Source organism: Odontesthes bonariensis, chromosome 12 (genome assembly GCF_027942865.1).
Source record: "Odontesthes bonariensis isolate fOdoBon6 chromosome 12, fOdoBon6.hap1, whole genome shotgun sequence".
Classification (NCBI taxonomy): domain Eukaryota; kingdom Metazoa; phylum Chordata; class Actinopteri; order Atheriniformes; family Atherinopsidae; genus Odontesthes; species Odontesthes bonariensis.
The window spans coordinates 30,942,509-30,961,514 of record NC_134517.1 but is presented as its reverse complement, the minus strand read 5'-3'; the positions used below and the strand labels follow the sequence as shown (position 1 = coordinate 30,961,514).

The window sequence follows — 19,006 nt, the reverse complement described above, 5'->3', positions numbered from 1 at the left end:
CTTAAACTGCATTTATGAATTAGAGCATTTCTCTCCTTAGATAATGAGATCCACACCAAGTACATGTAAGTTGGTTAAATATGCACCAAACAGCTGATGGTAATAGATATGGTCTTCATACAACTCTTAAGAAGTTGAGTTTATTTAAAAAAAAAAAGCTGACTTATTACTTCAAATCTAAAAACTCACATAATGGTTAGAAGAATGTGGAGGACAGAGAGATGTTTTATATTAGTTTTTGCAAATTTTCTGAGGTAAAACTTGAAACAGATCAAGAAGTAAAAGCAACATGTATCTTAGCTACATTCATTCAGTTCGTGTTCATAATGTGTGTTCCAGACTCATTTAAAGTTAATGTAACTTTTTCAAGCTGGAAAACAATTGTTTCATCACACCATAATTCCCTTAGGGATAAATTAAGTATTATTTCATATAATTTACTTTCATGAAAATAGGTGTTTCAGATTCTTTAACACATTGCATTCAATGACTGCGGGAAATCACCAACATCTGAATAAACAGTTTTTTACCAGGAGAGGCCATTAGTGGATGTTTGACTATCATCCTGAGGCACAGAAATCCGTTGTTGGGTCCATTCAGACCTCCATGATACATTTTATGCTAAATATGTCCCCAAGTAACCAAGCAGCAAAAAATGAACTAATTTATTATTTTAGTTTTTTTTTATATTAGTTTCTCAGTTGTTTTTAATGATGAACTGAACATATTTTGGTTTGAGACCGTTGTAAACTGTTAACAGGCTGTTTGATTTAAAAGTTTAACCATTTAATCACCCAAACAATCACACATGGCGTCAATTTTACCTTCTCAATGCAAAAGTTGTGAATTCATTTACACTTTGAACTTTGTTTGTTGTGACACTTACAATAAGGAAGTGTTGTAAGATTGTAAGTAAAAAGTTTGGCTTAAAAAAGATGTTTTGGGTTAATGTTTTAAAATACCAAAGAACTCCTACAAAACTGGAGCACTTACACCTTCAAACCATCCGTTTTGATGTTTGAGATGTTTCTTGATATTTTACAGAATGAAAACTTGTTTATGGAATGAAAATACAGACATGATACATATTTAAACTAAAAATTTCCCGGTTAATTAAGTTCATACAAACAAATAATAAAATAAACTTTCTAGAGAATCATTGTATTCAAAGGCAGTAGTCCGGAAATAGTTGTATCTGTTTCCATGGGTGCACGGCAAACATTTACTGCTAATGGCCAATACGGAATTTTACATTAGAAATGTAAAATTATTACAAAAACAGAACTTTTATTGTCTCCTTTATGACGATGAAATACAACGTAATGTGCTTCTGGCCTCACCTTTAAAAGCTGTGACTTCCAGTTCATTACTCCCTCATTTGAAATCCGGAGAAAATACTGCTGAAGGGCACCCAGAAACACATTTTCAGTACATTTACTGTTCATATTTCCAGCAGGCTTGTGAAACACAAAGAAGAATGTGTTGAAAACAGCCTGAAAAACAAATTAAAGAAACAGATTCAAGAGTCACTGATCATGTACCAAACAGATTTTATTGTCAAACAAAAGAAGATATTGATTTTCCATCACTTAGTGGTTTTCTACAATTTGTGTATTTTCTTTTCTGGATCCTTTCAGTTTTCAGTCATTTACAAATTGTACTTTGGATGACTTACTTTTCTAATTTTACATACAGGAAACAACAGAAACGTTGCATTTGATGATATGAAATTAATAGTTTATATAAATGAAGACGTTTCTAATAGGGGTTTTGGGACTGCAACTGAAAAAGTCACCCATAAGTCAGCGTGTGGAATAATAAAATCAGCTGTGTTGCTTTTTAAACATACACAAATGCTCTCCACAGGACAGGAGGGAGCTTGTTCTCTTGTTCAATCATACACAAAGGTTGTAGTAATTGATAAAATAATAGAAAAACAAAATGGAGACCAGCTCCGACGTAAGAATCATTCTCACACAGCAAACTGTCTATATGTGCACGTCTGCCAGCAGATCTATGACGGTTTCACGACCCTAAATGCTTCATTTCAGGCACAAAGTCAGCCATTGGTTTATTTCTGTCCTCACCAGGCGTCGGCTGGAAAATCCCGGGTTTACTGAAGAGCCATCATCAGAGCTTCTTCATGATCGTGTTGTCTTTCTGCTGTGTGGCGATGGCTGCACTCACGCTCCAGGAGATTTTTTTTTGACAATTATCATCTTTAAAGGAGAAAATCTTTCCAAACCAAGAATAAAACTTTGCAAGAAAAGAAAAAAATAGGAAAAAAACTTGAGTTTCCAAATCCAGCAGTTCCAGACGGACCGAGTCGGGTCTGTAAGATGTGGGCTCTGGTTGGGTTCAGGCCTCCGTTTTAGGCACCAAGCAGAACTACACTGCAGACTCATGTTGTCATGACATCCAGTTCTGATATTCTTGCCAACACATTGTAGTAAATTTGGTACACTCGGTGAGCTTGTAAAAAGCAGCTGCCCCACTGGCAACACTCCAAAGGCAACAGCAGAAGAAAGTCAGCAAAGTCACATCCTGATCCGACTACTTCTTCCTCATATTCATCATCAGAAGCGTCAGCAGAAGCTTTTACAGAGGCCATAATATTATAAGAGTTATACATGAAGATATATGGCCAAGTTAAATTACACCGTACACACAAAATATATCGACTATAAGGGGATAATCAAATTTCAACAAATTCAAACTGGCATGTAATTTGTTCAAACAACGTGTTTTGAAAAAGCGACTTATAGTTCTTGTCCATCCTGTGAAACTGCAGCACAGTGAATCAGAGGGTTTGTTAGAACCAGAACCATTTGGCAAATCTGTCATAAAGGCCACTTGGTAGAGGATGGACACTTGGGAGGAATTAGCAGGCGATTGGATGAAACATGTTTGCCAGCGTCTGTCAGAGGAGATCTCCAACAAATCTGTTCAGCGAGGCACTACAAGCAGAGCCAATCAGTGAACAGGAGCCATAGTTGTTGACTTTTGTCACACTCAAAGCCCGTCGCAACCACTATCAGACGATGACAGGTGTGAGCTCTCGTGTTTTGACCAAAACTGGATAGATTGAAGCCTGGAAAGATGGATTCTCTTGGGATTGGGATCTTGTACATCCCAACAATCCTGCCTCGAAGGTAAACATAGTGGACCAGCTTGCCAATATGACCAAGAATCTTTTATTCATTATTTAATTTTAATGTTGACTTCTCAGCACCTGATGTCTGGAGCTCAGGAGACACCAGTGTTCAGTCTCTTTGGAGCCTTCCTGATAATTGGTTTCAGGTCCTTTTTATCCGTGTATTTCCTGTCCTTTGAGGCTGATCTAGACTTCATCTCCTCTCAGACTGAGCCTGTGCCAGGACTGGTAGTCTGGTATTCACCCTCTCGACAAACGGGGGCCAATCATGTGTCCAAAATGTTACACTTCATATGCAAACAGAAGGTGTACAGATCTTTTTCTTTTTTCTTGTCTTTTTTTTTTTACCCCTGCGGGTGATTTTTACTTCTCTATAAGGCAAAAATTAAATTAACTGCAACTACAATTGATTGATTGGCTGTTTTAGTCTCTTATCAGTCTCCTCTGTATCAGTAACTGCTGGTGGAAAAACAAAAGGTTTCCCAGACGGTGTGAACACAGCCAACAGCAGAATGAGGGGACACAAGAAGCATTGGAACCAGACTGAAGTAAAGAATCATGGCGTACTTCTGCGGTCTCTTCCTTTCAGCTTGGATGGAGGGTGAGATGGAGAATGGAGAGGAGAAGGAGTGACTGTGGTTATCATCTGGGGTGTCTGAGAGTTTTTTATTTCATTACTCCTGCCTTCCTACCTCCTCCCCCTCCTCCCCCAGTTCCAGCTCCTCGTCGCCCTGCTGCAGGGTGTTGAAGCGCTCCACTACGCAGTGAGCCGTCAGCCGGGCTTCAGGGTCGTGATCCCAACACTCAGTGATGGTGGAACAGAATATGTTCATACCCTGCAGGACAGAGACGAATATTCAGCAGGGCAACATGTCCACAAACAGAACCCTGTGTGGCGTTTAAAGTGCTCAGTGTTACAGGGATAGTTGTATGCAACACAAGCATGGACAGGTACAGTCACAAGCGCCCCCATTTTCCTTTATAGGACCAAGAGAGGCCCATAACCAGACAGACATGTTGTTTCTCTTTATTTTGGGTTAGTTTTCTGTCTTCTTGTAGTTGTGTTGTATTTTAGACGTCATTTTGTGAGTTTCTTTGGGATAATTTGTGTTTCTTTGAATCACTTTGAACCATATTTGTCGTAGATTTGTGTCTCTTTGCAGCTATTTAGGGTCCTTGCTGTTATTACTTGTATTACTTTGTATTTTTTCGTCTTGTATGTCCATTTGGTTATTTTGTGGGCACGTGTCTTCGGGTACATTTAGTCTCTCTTTGAAGAACTTTTGTCCTTATTTTGTATGTTTGTTATAGATCTTTTTTGTCTCCTTGTGGTCATATTGTGTCTTAATCATATTTTAATTACTGATTTTATTAGATTTTATCTATTGTTCTTATCTTTCTTTTTTGTTTCATGCTTTTTATTTCTACTGTTTTAATGTATCTGTAAAGCACTTTGAATAGCCTTGTTGTTGAATTGTGCTATACAAATAAACTTGCCTTGCCTTACCTATTGAGGTAGGGTTGTGCACCTCTGTATTCATGTTCTCTTTGTGTCATTTATATCTCTTTGTTTCTCATCTGTTTGTTGTAGATTTGTGTCTCTTTTACTTTGCATCTTTTGGGCTATCTTGCGTCTGATTTTGTTTGTTTTTTTGTTTCAAAAGTTGTTTTTGTATCTCTTTCTTTTCCGTGAGAATTTTGAGCTCTTTTTACGAGTCTCAGCGATTGATTTTTGTGCCCATTTGTAGAAACTTTTTGTCTCTTTGTGGTTATTTTGAGCCATTTTGTGGCATTTGTGAGTCTTTGAGGTAATTTTGTATCTCTTAATAGTACCTCTTTAGGAATTCTAAAGATATTTTCTTTCTCTGGGGTTAAATTGTGACTCATTGTGTTTGTTTTGTCTCATTGTGTTAGATTTGTTTATGGGATTTCGTATGGCGTTATTTGGTAGTTTATTTGAGGTTATTATATGTCTCTCTGTGGCTTTTCTTTGTCCGTGTGATAATTTTACCCCTCTCTTTGGTTATCAAGTTTCTCTTTGTGATTTTATTGTCTTTTGTATAATTCTGTGTTACTTCATATCACTTTTTGCCAATAGGTTTAAGAGGCCCCCAAAGATGAGTAAAAGTTGCCTGGGTGCGAGTCAGTCAAATTCTTTTTCCTTCAGACTGTATCTGACCTGGTGCTGCGTCCACGTCGGGGGGATGTCCGGCCGTCCTCGGTCCCTCAGCACCAAGTCTCTCATGCTGTCCACGCATGGCTGCTCACAAACCTTGGAGCCAAACGCCGGCTCGTAGCTCTTCACCTCTGCACCAGCACAGACATTTATCTGTAAACCTTGTCAACAATGGTAACTTTGTCACCCATAACACATTATATAGATGGTCTGCTTCTTTTCTTTTTTAGAACAGCATGCACAGTGATGCATCTTGCTCCACAGGCAGCAGGTCTGTTTAATCGTCATTATCTAACTTACACCTCTTTCAAGACACGAATGCTGATCGAGTTTGTTGGCCTTAATGTGAACTTTAAAGTGGACTAAAGGAAGGTCTGTTCTTTATAAGATTAACATTTTGCTTACTCTCTCCTCATACACAGAAACAAAAAAACTCCTTGCCTCCAATGACATCACAGCGGGAGGCCATCTCCCACAGGACCAGAGCCACGGAGTAAACATCCATCTGCTTAAAGGCCTCCAGGTCCTCCAGGTTCACCCTGGACTCGAGTACCTCAGGAGCCATGTAGCGAGCTGTTCCCACCTGGACAGGATGATCAAGTGGAGTCAAACAAATGAAGATGGGTGTCAATGTCTGTGACATCACATGAGTGAAGAATCTGTTTTCATATGGGGTATTTGGACCACATGAACTATTTCTCAGCTCTTATAACTGCTGTGTTTGGACCTGGAAATGATAGTCATTCATACAGCTCTCCTTATTAGGTCATTTTTAGTTCCTATCTTGGAATAGGTGCCCTCTTAGCATGAAGGGAACCATCTGTAAAATGACTGCGGGGTTATTTCTACAAGGGATATAACTTTAGTTATTCCAGTGTTCAGTTTAGTTATTCAGAAGTGTGAATGCAAAAAGAGAAAAAGCCTTCAAAGCCCACAAGTTCTACTGGGAACACCCCAGTTCCCAGCCACTAGAGTTATTTAGTCCCAAAATGTTAATGTGTTTGATGTGTAAAAAGAGGGTGGCCTGAGAGACTTTGAACAGGGATGAAGCGTCCAGGTCAGCAAGAATGATATGATTTCAGATGCCACAAGGAACCTGTAGAGTTTTGCTGCATGTAATGGAGCAACAGCATATCAGGCAGGAGGCCATTTTGTTAGATTAGTGTATCTAACAAAAAACTTAATCTGCATGGCTTACCTGTCCGCTGTTGGCGTAGTCATCGACTGTAAGGGAGAGGTCCAGCCTTAATGCCAGGCCAAAGTCACACAGTGCACACTCTTTCCTGTTCTTTACCACAATGTTACTGCTCTTAAGGTCCCGATGAGCTACTGGCACCTATAGCAACACAAGCAACCGGTCACAAGTCCAAAAAAGCATTCATTATATTTGTTAATAAAACCACTGCAGCATTGCTATAAATGTAAAGCTCACACTAACAGGCAAATAACACTAAACTAACAGCATTGAGGCTCAGTTATACCATTACTTAAACTGGGAAAATTTCCTAACAAAAATTAGATGATATGAATGGATTCAATCGATACATTTTCAATTCAGCTTCAGTGAACTCTGAGTGAACAATGAGCTGTTGTGTCGAAGGGGACAACTGAACTGTTAGCTCCGGATGCAGTTTCAGAAAGCTACCAGGATGAATGTTGATGTAATTTGAGTTCAGAGGACTGCTCGTAATTTTCAGACAGGAATGCACTTTTCTACTCTCACATGCACACACACACATCAGTTATGAGTGTGGATACTGGAATCAAGCCACAGTAAAGACACTAAACTGTTTTTGTGGCTTTGTTAGAGACATAACTGCAACTCCCTAAAGACTGACCAATAACTTGTTATTTTTATGGAAACTAGAATCATTAATTAGACACTCAAAGCTTGATTTATTTTTCTCTAGAATTTGATAGATTTTGAATATGTTTTCCTTACTTCTGTAACAGATAATGGAATAACTATTTTTCCATTTTCATCATCAGCATAAATGAATTTCAAGAGATCGTAGGCTGAATTTACCTTTGACACCCCACTGGGTGTTGTGTCACTGTGGAGGTGAGCTACCCCTTTAGCAATGCTACATGCCATGGAAACAAGTTCCTCCCAGCTCAGTATGTTGGCTGTGAGGAAGTCCTGCAGATTTCCAAGGCTGTAATAGGCAAGAACCAGCCAGTAGGTCTGAGGGGCGCGGCCTGGCGGCCCTCTTTCGTCAGCTGCCAGAAACTGAACCACGTTGTCATGTTGTAATGTTGGGTCAGAGAAGATGGAGCACTCGTTTCTCCATGAGGCATACTCCACAGCTGGAAAAACCTTCACTGCCACAGTTTCATAACTGTTAGCGCCTCCTTTTTCGCCCTTCCACACTTCAGCAAAACGCCCCTTCCCCACCAACACCTCCAGCTTGATGGGCAGCAGTTCAGCCAGCTGGCCCTGCCAGTCTGTTTTCTCACTGATGGTGTCGTTGTTAAGGGATGACATCTTGGCATTAAACTCCTCCTGCGCAGCTCCAGGACCAATCCCACGTCCTCCTCCACCCTCACCCCGACGACCTGGTCCCCCACATGGCAGTTCCAAAGCCTGGTAGAGCTTCGGCCTGTGCTGAGTTGGCCAGTCAGGGCGCGCATGAGGGCCTGGTTTGTCAGGGTGGCGTATACGGTAGAAGTAGAAGGCAGCGGTGGCGACTATGGCCACAAGGACAGGAGGCACCAAACTGACCACCACGACCGGGATCACATCCTTACTCTGCAGCCTCAAGAAACCTACAGGAACCAAAGGAATGAAATATGTATCCATCAGTTAGACCAGTACAACTCAAATGTCCCATCTATTTTTTGTTTATTCATCCTTCCAGATATAGATGCTTCCCGTCCTTTTACATCTACCAGTCAGCCGCACATTGAACAGCACAGTCATCATCATCATCATCATTACACTCATTCCCTGACTTGTTTCATTCAGCCCAAACTCCCTCTACACTTTGCTCACCATTGGCTCCCTTGTCAAAGATGAGTTTGTCATTACATTCATGTTCGCCCTGGCAGCCACAAACCATCATGGCTCCATCCTCTGCCGGCTGTGAGACCATGTGACACTCCCTGGAGGTGAAGTTCAGGAGCAAGCCGGGATCTACGCCGTCCAGCGGCAGAGCTGGATGGTGACACATCGTCTGCACTGTCATTGTGTCGTTGGTCTTCCTCCTGGAGGGGAGGACAATAACATCACCTGATGAAGTTCAGCACATGGAATATTTCTGTTTTAATGAAGCTTATTAGCTCATAAAATGCCACCAATAAAATAGCATCCATGACACCCTCGTGGACCTTGGTTACATGTAAACACAACATGTTATTCCTAGTTACCTTAAAGGGATAGTTCGCCTCTTTTGACATGAAGCTGTATGACATCCCATATTAGCAACATCATTTATGAACATCTTCTTACCCCCTGTTGCGTCCTGTGAGCAGATTTCCAGCCTCGTTTTGGCGTTGATGAAGGTAGTCCGGCTAGTTGGCTGGGGTTGCAAAAATAAAGCGTTTTGCTTCTCAAAACAATATGTGTTCAAAAGAGTAATACATTTGAATCACAAAATCGTTCATCCAGAAAAAGTCAGACCTCACAATCGCTTGGCGCTATTTTTTGCCTCCCTTCATATCAGTGCGTTAAGCCACCTAGCGATAGCGGCACCTGTTACGGTCTTTACTGCTCGGAAGCAGAGGACTGCTCGGTCTGCACTTCGGTCTGCACAGTTTACACAGCAGGCAGTGATACGAAGGGAGAGAGAAATAGAGCCAAGCGATGTGAGGTCTGACTTTTTCTGGCTAACGATTTTGTGATGCAAATATATTACTCTTTTGAACGCATATTGTTTTGAGAAGCAACACGCTTTATTTTCGCGACCCCAGCCGGACTACCTTCATCAACACCAAAACGAGGCTGGACCTCGGCTCACAGGACGCAGCAGGGGGTAAGAAAATGTTCATAAATGATATTGCTAATATGGGATGTCACACAGCTTCTTGTCAAAAGAGGCAAACTATCCCTTTAAGGCAGTAACTTTGTTAAGGTTCGAAAAAAATTATGATTGTGGCTAAAATATTTTCGTTTAACAGAGCAACTTCTAGAAATCCCACACAGCTGTTCTCACAACCACTAGAGGTCAAATGTAAGCATAATTCATATCAGCCTGCATGGACAAACAACCCATGGGGATTTATTTGAGCGTAGCACAGTCTCATAGAAGTTCAGATCATTTTTCTATGACAAAATGTGTTATTGCTTACCAACACAAAATAGTCCATGTAAAACACACTGGATACATACTAAAACAATACAAACACTGTCAGAAAATTATAGAACAATTGACATTGTATAATAGACATATGCCACATATATTAACATTGTCAGGTGCTTTCATATCTTCAGCTGGCACTAACAGATCCTGATCAAATAAGCACATCTTTGTGTTGCGTTTGATTGATAGCGGTTAGCATTTGGAAACACCAACTCTCCTACTACAACAGTGACATTAAGACATCCAGTGGCTTGGAAAACGAGACAAACTCTCTGATCTGTTGTTGTTTCTGTGAAGATAAGCTGCACACCCCCCACCGTGGTCCTCTACAGAAATTCAGATCACATTAGAGGGAGGGTCAAACATATACTGAGATGTTGAAAGTGATGTAATCGCTTAAAATATCTCCTTCAGGGTCTCTGGCAGTGGAAAATCAAACCAGTTCTTATCTAGAACCAACTTAGAACTGGCTTTAGCACCCGTCCTGAACCAGTGCTGGAACCACTTTGGTCAAACAGGTAATTGTGATGTGTGTCCCTGCACCAGTGGTGTTGTGTAACCTCATGAAGTGCAGCACATACAAATACTGTGTCTCTGACTGGGATTTCTGCAGGCTGTCTTGAATAAACTATTGCTTTCCTCTACTTTCTCCTGTCAGTTCCTTCTTATCTCTGGTTTCCTGCAGAAAGCTGGGAGGGTCGGGCTGGCTGATGTGAACAGGAAATGAGAGGGGTGCAGTGAGGGGGATCCAAGCACAGGACTATTATCCAAACAAAAGTACCAATCAGCAGAAACTTTCCAGTCATGAAGAAAGTGATAGCAGTGGACTGGTGCGAAGACTTGATGTTCCAGATGTTCTTTAGAAAATGTAAAAAAAAAATTAAAATGAATGGACGCAAACATGAAAAAAGCTAAGCTTTGGTTTTTATCTTCTTCTTCTTTTTTGTCCTTCTGAGAGAAATCCTGTCAGGACGTTTCATAATGCTGATGAACAGCATACTGAGGTAGCTCAGCTGTACTATTCCAGACTCTGCTGGTTCATGGGTTTGTGCTGAGGAATAACAATGAGGGCAGCAAGTTTTTGAAGTGTTTCTCATTTTTGATGAGACGGTAGGTATATGGATTATAATGCCTAGAAACACAAAACAACCACACACACAAGTCTAAAGAGACAGAAAGTGACACAAACTGATAACATAGAAATGCAAAATAACGACAAAAGAGGCAATGTGACCACAAATAGTCTGAAAAACACCACAAAAGACATAAATTACTCCCAGGAGACACAAAATTAACACAAAGAATAAGAAAACAACTACAAAATGACGCAAAATAACTAGAAAGAGAAATTAGATTATCACAAAGACAACTGAGGGGACGCAAACTGAACACATAGATGCCGAAAAGCTATTAAGAAAGCCTTGGTGGTCACAAAGTCATCTCTGTGCTGATTGAATTAAGTTGAAAACTTTCTAAGCATTGTTAAATCGGACAGAATTAGGCCCCAAAGAGCTGCTACAGCAAAGAGGTTAAAAAGATCATTTCATCACTGAATGTAATGTAAAATATTAACAGCCTCACCATATAGCGATGCAGATCTCCTCTGTCACGATGCAGAAGGAGGACAGGGTGCAGTTACTGAAGCAGACACTGTCTTTGCACACTGGACTGGAACCCTCACACCACTTACACAGGTTGAATCTCAGGTGGCTGAAAGACTGGACTACAACCGGAAGACCTGGAGGATAAGAGGCAGAGGTGGTAGAGAGGTTAACAACTTAAAACTGCTCCTGGGAAGACGTGACAAACAATTCAAAGTGAAATCACACTGGAATTATGGCTTAAGTTAGAGAAGAGGCACAAGATCCATTGAAGGGGGACATATGGAGAGGGGTTTATTTTCTTTTTCTATTCTTAATATTGTAAGACTTTGTAACATTTACTGATATTTAATGATCAGGTTGGAGAAAACAACCATCTAATATGCCTTCCATCCACTGTGGCAGGTTAATTACCTGTCAGGAGAAATCAAGCAACTTTTTCATCACTCATCATCGATTTCCAACCTTTGAAAAGCCACATCAGTATTTCTTCTTGTTCTCTTCCTTCACCTATCCTGAATTTGCTTCACCTCTTCATGTTTTTCTTCTTTAGAAAGGTCGGTTCACTGGTTTTTGTCTGTTCTTGCACCATGAAATGAGAATGAGCCTCCATTTCTAAAATTTTTACCCACAAACTAGTTGGGTTTCCATTCATTAGTGAAGTAGATCTCAAGTGATCTTTTGAAATACAGTACCACAAAAAAGAAATGTAAATTAGACACTTTTCCATTGATTTGTTTGAAGTAAAGAAACTTGGCTGTGTAGTGTTGAAAGAGGATGGTGACACAAGCTACGTTGCTCGTGGCTGCAGCTCAGTGAGCAGTCGAACTTATTGGAAACAAACTTCAAAGAGAAAAAGAACAACAACAACTGTAGTGGACATCGACAAAAGGTAAATGGAGACAGCTCTTCTTCTGGAATGAGTTTATTCTCTGGGAAGAACTGGAATATTATATCATATTTGGGAAGATGCCAGTCTGTTCTTTATTGTTTGCTGGCTCAGACGGGAAGCAGCTGGTGAGTCACGTCATTTTGGTCTTTGCCAGGTCAGAAGCAAATCGTAAGTGTTCATGTTTAACTGCTTCCATTTCGCTCTTCTTATTTACATCTCTAAACGAGAGTCAAAAACAACAGAGGAAACGTAATTAGTTCTCCTCTTGTAAGTGCCTTTTATGGCCTTTATGTCCTCCAATGTAAAATGACCTGCCATTTTTGATAAAATGATCTTTTCTCTTTCTCATAGATCTTTGTTATTGCTGCACACTGTAACTTTGAATCATTTATCTCCCCTTTTTATTCAAAATTTCATTGAATACAAAAGCATTAGAGCAGCACATAGCATAGAAGCTAGAACTCAATTCTCCTATTATATATGGGGGGGGCTGAACCTTTTCTGGGGTTAAACCTGGAAAATAAGATAACTTTACATTATATTTAACGGTTTTTAACAGTAAAGCTTTAGGTCTTTATTGACTTAGATATGTGTAAATAATGGTGAAGTTTGGACAGATCTAGAATGAGATCTGAGAATGAGAATGAGAAAGTGTGTCTGAACACTTGACTGCTACTGCATACATATATATTCATAAATGGCATAGTTAAGGCAACAGTCGTCATATTAAGCTCAGTTCATGTGTATGCACTCGCAGTGTAACATTCAATATGTCCCACGGTATCTGCTCTGCCATGTACAGCATCACAAGGAGCAGGATATGGGTGTGTCCCTTTGAAGGACATTAGCCAAACATTTAGCATTCAGCCTCTCAAAATAAATAAGATGTAGTTGAACCAAAAACCTGCAGAGTTATGTCAGCATCAATATGCAATATGTTTGCATCTGGGTGTGCGTGTGTGTTTTTCTGTCACGTCGTTATCACACCCAGAAGACACACACAAAAAAAGGAAAGATTGTACAAATGTTGTTTTGTTCACTTCTACATTTAAATAAACAATTTGTTTTTTTCTTATTAATCATCATTCAACGTTCAATGCAAAAAGCACAATTATTAGGTCTCATTCTGTATAAAAGTGTCATAAAGTGTGGAAAACAACAGGTCCTTTTAAAGATATAGATAAACCCTCACAAAGAGACATTCTAGCACTGAAATGCAGCTTGTGTAAAGATGCAAGCAGTTACACACTCTAACTGAGCCATTCTGTATGATTATTATGTTTACTTTATACACAGATATGCATTTTACACAAACACATAAGACTTCATTAACTGTCTCTCTCACGCAGCAGAAGCTGTTCCAGATGCTTCTTTCAAAATCAGCTGAAGACAAAAGACGAAGAAAACTGAAAAAGCTCGTTGTAATTGGATTCAGCAGCATGGCTAACTCTACGTGTCTCTGTGAGTGTACATGTACATGTACATCTATCTTAGTGAGGGCCAATGTGTGGTTTACTGAGAATAAGGGCATTTGTGGAAAGTGAGGACATTTTGGTGGTTGGTAGATTTACAAAAAACACTAATACTGACATACAATGATGATGATACAGTTTGTATCATCATTTTTACAGATGTAGTTTTGGCGCTAAATTAGTTTAAAGAAAAACTAAATATTTTAATGATTTATGGCTGGTAAAATTGGTAAAATTAGATTGCATTAGTTAAGTGTTCATAATACAAAACAAAGTGTAGATCTGATCAAATTGCTTTACCTTTTTTTGGATTCTTTTTCTAGAAGCAGGTCTCCATACCTGGTTTCTTCTTTCTCTTGAGAGATCTGACAATGGTTGTGTTTAGTTTCAATTAAGTGTTGTATTACTTTCACTCTTGTCCTCTGTTCCTTTATTTTACTGTGACAGTGGCTACCCAATGTGAGCTCTATGTGCTCAGATTTGAATTGCCCAAATTAACTGACTGTCTGCTCCTCCTTCCATTAACCTTAAACCAAAGTTTGCACGTAGGCTACAACTCATTTTGGTTAGTCTTTCATATGCAGTAATGACCAGTGTAAATGCAAAACAAGCTTCCCAAGAATTGGGAAACAAAAGATAGCCGGATCAGTGCCAAAGATCTAAAAGTCAGGCTAAATATCTGAATCTCGCTGAAACTCTCCTTCTTAAAGGTGCACCCTAACAACAACAAACGATAAGCAAGAAAAAGATATAGCTGTGGTAGCATCATGTTAAAGTAAAAAAATAATAAATAATAAAAAAAATAAAAAAAAAACAATGTAAGCTTATGAATGAGGAAGTTAACATAAGCAAAACAAATCCACCTAAAGAATTAATTACAAGAATGCACAAAATACTAACATTAGCTTAAAAAAGGAACATTAGCATAAAAAATATTCATATGTTAGCATGTTAGTATAGATAAATATACATATATTTAACAGTTAATAAGAAATATTAACTGTTACACACAGTAAGAAATATTAACTGTTAAAAATTACCATTAAAATTATTAACATTAGCACACAATGTGAACACGAGCATATAAAAAGATTAATGCTGGCTTACGAAGTTAAAGTAGCAAACGTAAAGACAATAGTTAGCATAAAAGTTTTAGCGTTAGCATAAAAAGATAATGTTATCTTATCTTAAAATAAGGACTAACATTTGAAAATAAGAAATGAACAATACAAGTGTAAGAAGTTCAAAAACTTGAAAAAGGTCAAGCTTTCACATGGTTTTCCATAAGGAATTAAATTAAATTCACTCCAGAAAATTGGAGAAGTTCAATGAAAATGTCATACTTTTAGTCCTAATATTTAAGCAGATAAATATTGATACAGTGTAACAATGATACCCAGCACTAGCTTGTAAAAAATGGTTAAAAGTAGTTGTTTTCAACAGTAACAGCACAAAAGTATTTCTACACTATAGTAATTACAATCAATGACACTGATTGACTTTAAAGCTAACACTCTTATTCAACTACTCTTAAAATTAGAATGCTATTTTATCAAAAAAAGTATTTTAATGTGAACACTGTTAACATCTCTTCAACTTCTGAGGTCAGAACCAAGTTAAAGTTCAGGTTAGGGTTGATGGCCTGGATTATCTCAGTGAATGTCCTCACAAAGACATAAGCACAAACGTGTGTGTGTGTGTGTGTTCCACAAGGAATAAATTGAATCCAGAAGTTAGCAGCATTCAGAGCCAAGTTAGCATCCAACTCTCCGCCCTCTAAGGCTCATGGGAAATCTGTGCACTACACGTTGCTCAGAGGACAACCTCCCTATCACAACCGCTGTTTTTTTTTTCACACAAACACACAACAGCTTGCACAGCTATCCTTATTAGGACACTCATCGAGGACAGCTTAACCTTAACCCCAAAGTTAATCATATGCGGTTCACTCGCTGGTCAAACCTCATTTCACATGTTACCCCTAATCAGCACCACAGACCTAATGTTGGTGTCAAACTTAAAAGTAAAGCTGACTTTCTCTTAAAGGCATATTGTGAAATAAGTTAAACCTTTTTTTTCTTTATCAACAGAAGAGGTGTTTTCCTCGTCATTCCTTCACTCAGTTCACTTCGGTTTATTTATAAAGCTCAAATTCACAACAAAAGTAATCTCAGGGGACTATATAAGGAAAATAAACCAGTTTAATTTTAAATTCATGTGATGTCATCATTTTGCCCACGCACAATAACAAGTACTTTCAACGTATTGCCAGGTTCAACATTTTTGTGTCTAAATTTTAACCCTACAATCTCAGACACTCTAAATAAATTGTATTTTGTTTCCTTCCTGTGGTCCAAAGCTTTTCGGGAACTCGTTCAGCCTGTCGGAGAAGCACAAAGGGCCTTTTTTTTTTTTTTTTTTTTTTTTTCATCCCTGCCACTGATTGGTTGTTTCATATACGTGCATGATTGTACTGTGCAAAACCTTCATGTGGTGTTATTTTTATCCTCAAATGTATATTTTGACACGTTTCATGTGTTTTTATACCAGCTGTTTAGGGATAAAAATGATCCTGAAAATAAAATGTACAAACACAGACACACATTTTCTTTCAGTGCCAGTCTCTGTCTTCTCCACTGTCTTAAACACTGCCAAGAAGCCTCAGTGTTTGCTACTATTCATAAGATGCTTCAGATACACTTGCTCTTTGTTAGATGTGAGATAATGGTCTGCTTTTATAGAAGAGTTGTACATTGATGACTGTAATAGAAAGCGTATTTACTCAAGTACAGCAGTGTGATCAATGGGACATTCAGAGGGCTCGTCTCACTCTCTCTGAACCATTTCCGTCCCAATAGAGGCCCTTTCAAAGAGCATCAACTTGTCTCGTTAAATAGTAAGTCATTACATTTTCCACAGAAGTACTTATGGTGCCATTAGTTTAATTTACTTTGTTTGATCGATTAGCTCCACCCTTAAGTCCAGTATACGCTCACTTGTGACTCAAAAACAACCGAAGTGGTGGCAGCCAAATGCAGAAGGCCTAAAAATGTTAACAAACCAATGGGTGATGTCATGAAGCCTATGTACAACATGCTTCCCTGAACCTGGGTTTCATTTTCATGTCATTGTGTTGAAAAGGTTTGGCCACAGACAAACATACAATCACCAAAACTATGTTTGCGGTGGTTCACACCAGTGTAGGTGTCCACCATACCACCATCTTATCCCAAAAGAAATGCTCACACAGCCCAGCTGTAGAGGCTTGTAATAAAATAGTTCAAATAAGATCCAATTCAACCAACAGGGTGTAAATACTAAAACACATGTAATAATCTAATTGTAGAGTATTGCAGCCACAAATTATCTGCATTAATTACTATTTATGTTGTTATGAGTACAATTAAAAGTACATTTTACTTAAGTGTCGATTAAAATTCTTCTTATATCAGAACTACATCAGTGCCGTATGTGAAGTAAATGGTCTATATACTTCTCCCAACCCCATGCTGTTTTTCTCTTTAGCACAAGACATTCAGACAACATCACAAAAAGTCATAAAAATGACTTTGGCATGTCTGATTTGAAAGTTCAATTCAGGCCAGAACATAAACGCTTTGGAAGTTGCTGCCTCTGGTAGCATCAGCAACGCGGAGAAGCGATAAAAAAAAAGAACAACATTCTACTCAAATTAGATTTATTTCTATGCAGCGGCAGTAAATTGAACCACAGTCTGTTCTCATTTAGTAATTTCGGGTAATACTGAGAAGACATGAGAATCCTAATTGGGGAATCAGCTGCACGAATATGCAGCAGTGGAGCTGAACAACTTAAAGATAAAGGAGATAACTCCAGATTCATTTGTGACAGAAAACTCTGCAGCTAGTCTTGTTAATTACTCAAAAATCCTTTGCTTATGGAGGCGCATATGTGGGGGAAAACCACACCCAGAAATTGTCAGTAACATACATCATTGTACCCGAAAACAAAGTTGGTGCAAATAACTTTTTTTAAATCAGAAGTATTGTAGAAGAGGAATTGTCAGGTCATAACACCTCTTCAAAAGTCTGATCAGGATTCTGTTTGGACTCTATCAGCCACTGTGGAGACTGGAAAAAAACAAAAGTAGAGTGCCTGTAAAATGAATATAAAGTCAACAGAACAGCTCCAACACAAATGCAGCTGAATTTTCATGACTCAAATTCAGAAATCTGATAAAGTTAGAAAGATGGTAAGAAATCAGCCTGAACTGGCACTTAAACTACAAAAAGCAGCAAACTGTGTTCCTGTAGTGCTTATAGTAGCAGTTTTAAAAAGCTGATAACTCTGGAGATTACTTTCTAACTCCGTGAATCTGCACACTTTCACAAAGCTTTAGTTTGATCTAATCCAAACCAGGAAAACGTGTCTTCAGAGCTGGTTTTCATCTTGTTGTCTTGCTCCTTAAAGATCAGCATATTTTTCCAAAACAAAGCAACCCCCCTCTCCATCCATCCCCTCTAATCGGCCCTCCAAACAACTCCGAGGCAAAGAGAGAAAAAGCCCGCAGCGGGCAGCACTCACAGGCTGTGAGGAGGACGAGGATCCCGGTCCAAAACCTCCGACACCGAGCCATCATCTGCGGGCGATGTCGGCCGGAGAAACACACGGGCGCTCGGTCAGTCGATGTGTCGTTGTGTCCGTATATTCCACCCCGGTGTCAGCGCGGAGCCTCTCATGTATGCAGGGGGAGAAGTCCAGATGTTTTTCATCCAGATGTGGTTTCGCCCCGCCTCCCGCTGCTGCCTCCGTTTCTGTCTCGCTTCTCCACATGTGACACGCAGCCGGCGGAGCCAGTACTCACATCTGTAGCGAGCCAGCACCGCAGTGTCGGATCATTCTGTTACAAAATGCTGATTTTAAAAGTTTGCTGAGCAACAAATGTCTAGACAGAGATGCTTTATGACTTTTCGATTTTTTTTAGATTCTCGCCTAAACAGTTTCACAGACAGAAAACAGCAGTTTTTCAAGAGTTTCACACGTGTTTTTATTTCTAGATTTCAGTTTTACGCTCAAATTGTCCGTTTAAGCTTCTGATATAACGACTTATGTCCTTATTCACAAAAAGAGATGGCAATCTTATTTACATTTACATAAGACATCAAACAAGTTCAAATGAAAACACATCATTTCTGAAGCTGGTTTGCAGTTTATTATTCTCTAAAACTCATTATTACTTCATTTTTTAACACATTTAAAAAAAGAAGTTTGGTGTGTGACCCTTTCTCATCCCATGATTTTTTTATTTATTTTTGATCATATAATTTTCAGCCTTTTATTAGTTCATCAAGAATTGCTGTGAATTTGAGACAGTTTCACAGTATGTATATTGTAGCCGGGTTAAAGGCCGAATAAAGTGATTATAAAACCAGAA

The 19,006-nt window shown here is 39.1% G+C and overlaps 1 protein-coding gene across 1 annotated transcript; it reads right to left on the bottom strand.

Moving 5' to 3' along the window:
* Nucleotides 1-1,533: 1,533 nt before the first annotated feature.
* On the bottom strand, nt 1,534-18,311 carry tgfbr2l (transforming growth factor beta receptor-like). Its single transcript, XM_075480091.1, is given in 9 exon segments — nt 1,534-3,990; nt 5,334-5,461; nt 5,772-5,913; nt 6,529-6,666; nt 7,357-8,096; nt 8,323-8,534; nt 11,210-11,366; nt 18,157-18,268; nt 18,270-18,311. Coding segments are annotated over 9 exon segments (1,833 nt in total). The 3' UTR covers nt 1,534-3,828.
* Between the last annotated feature and the right edge of the window lie 695 nt (nt 18,312-19,006).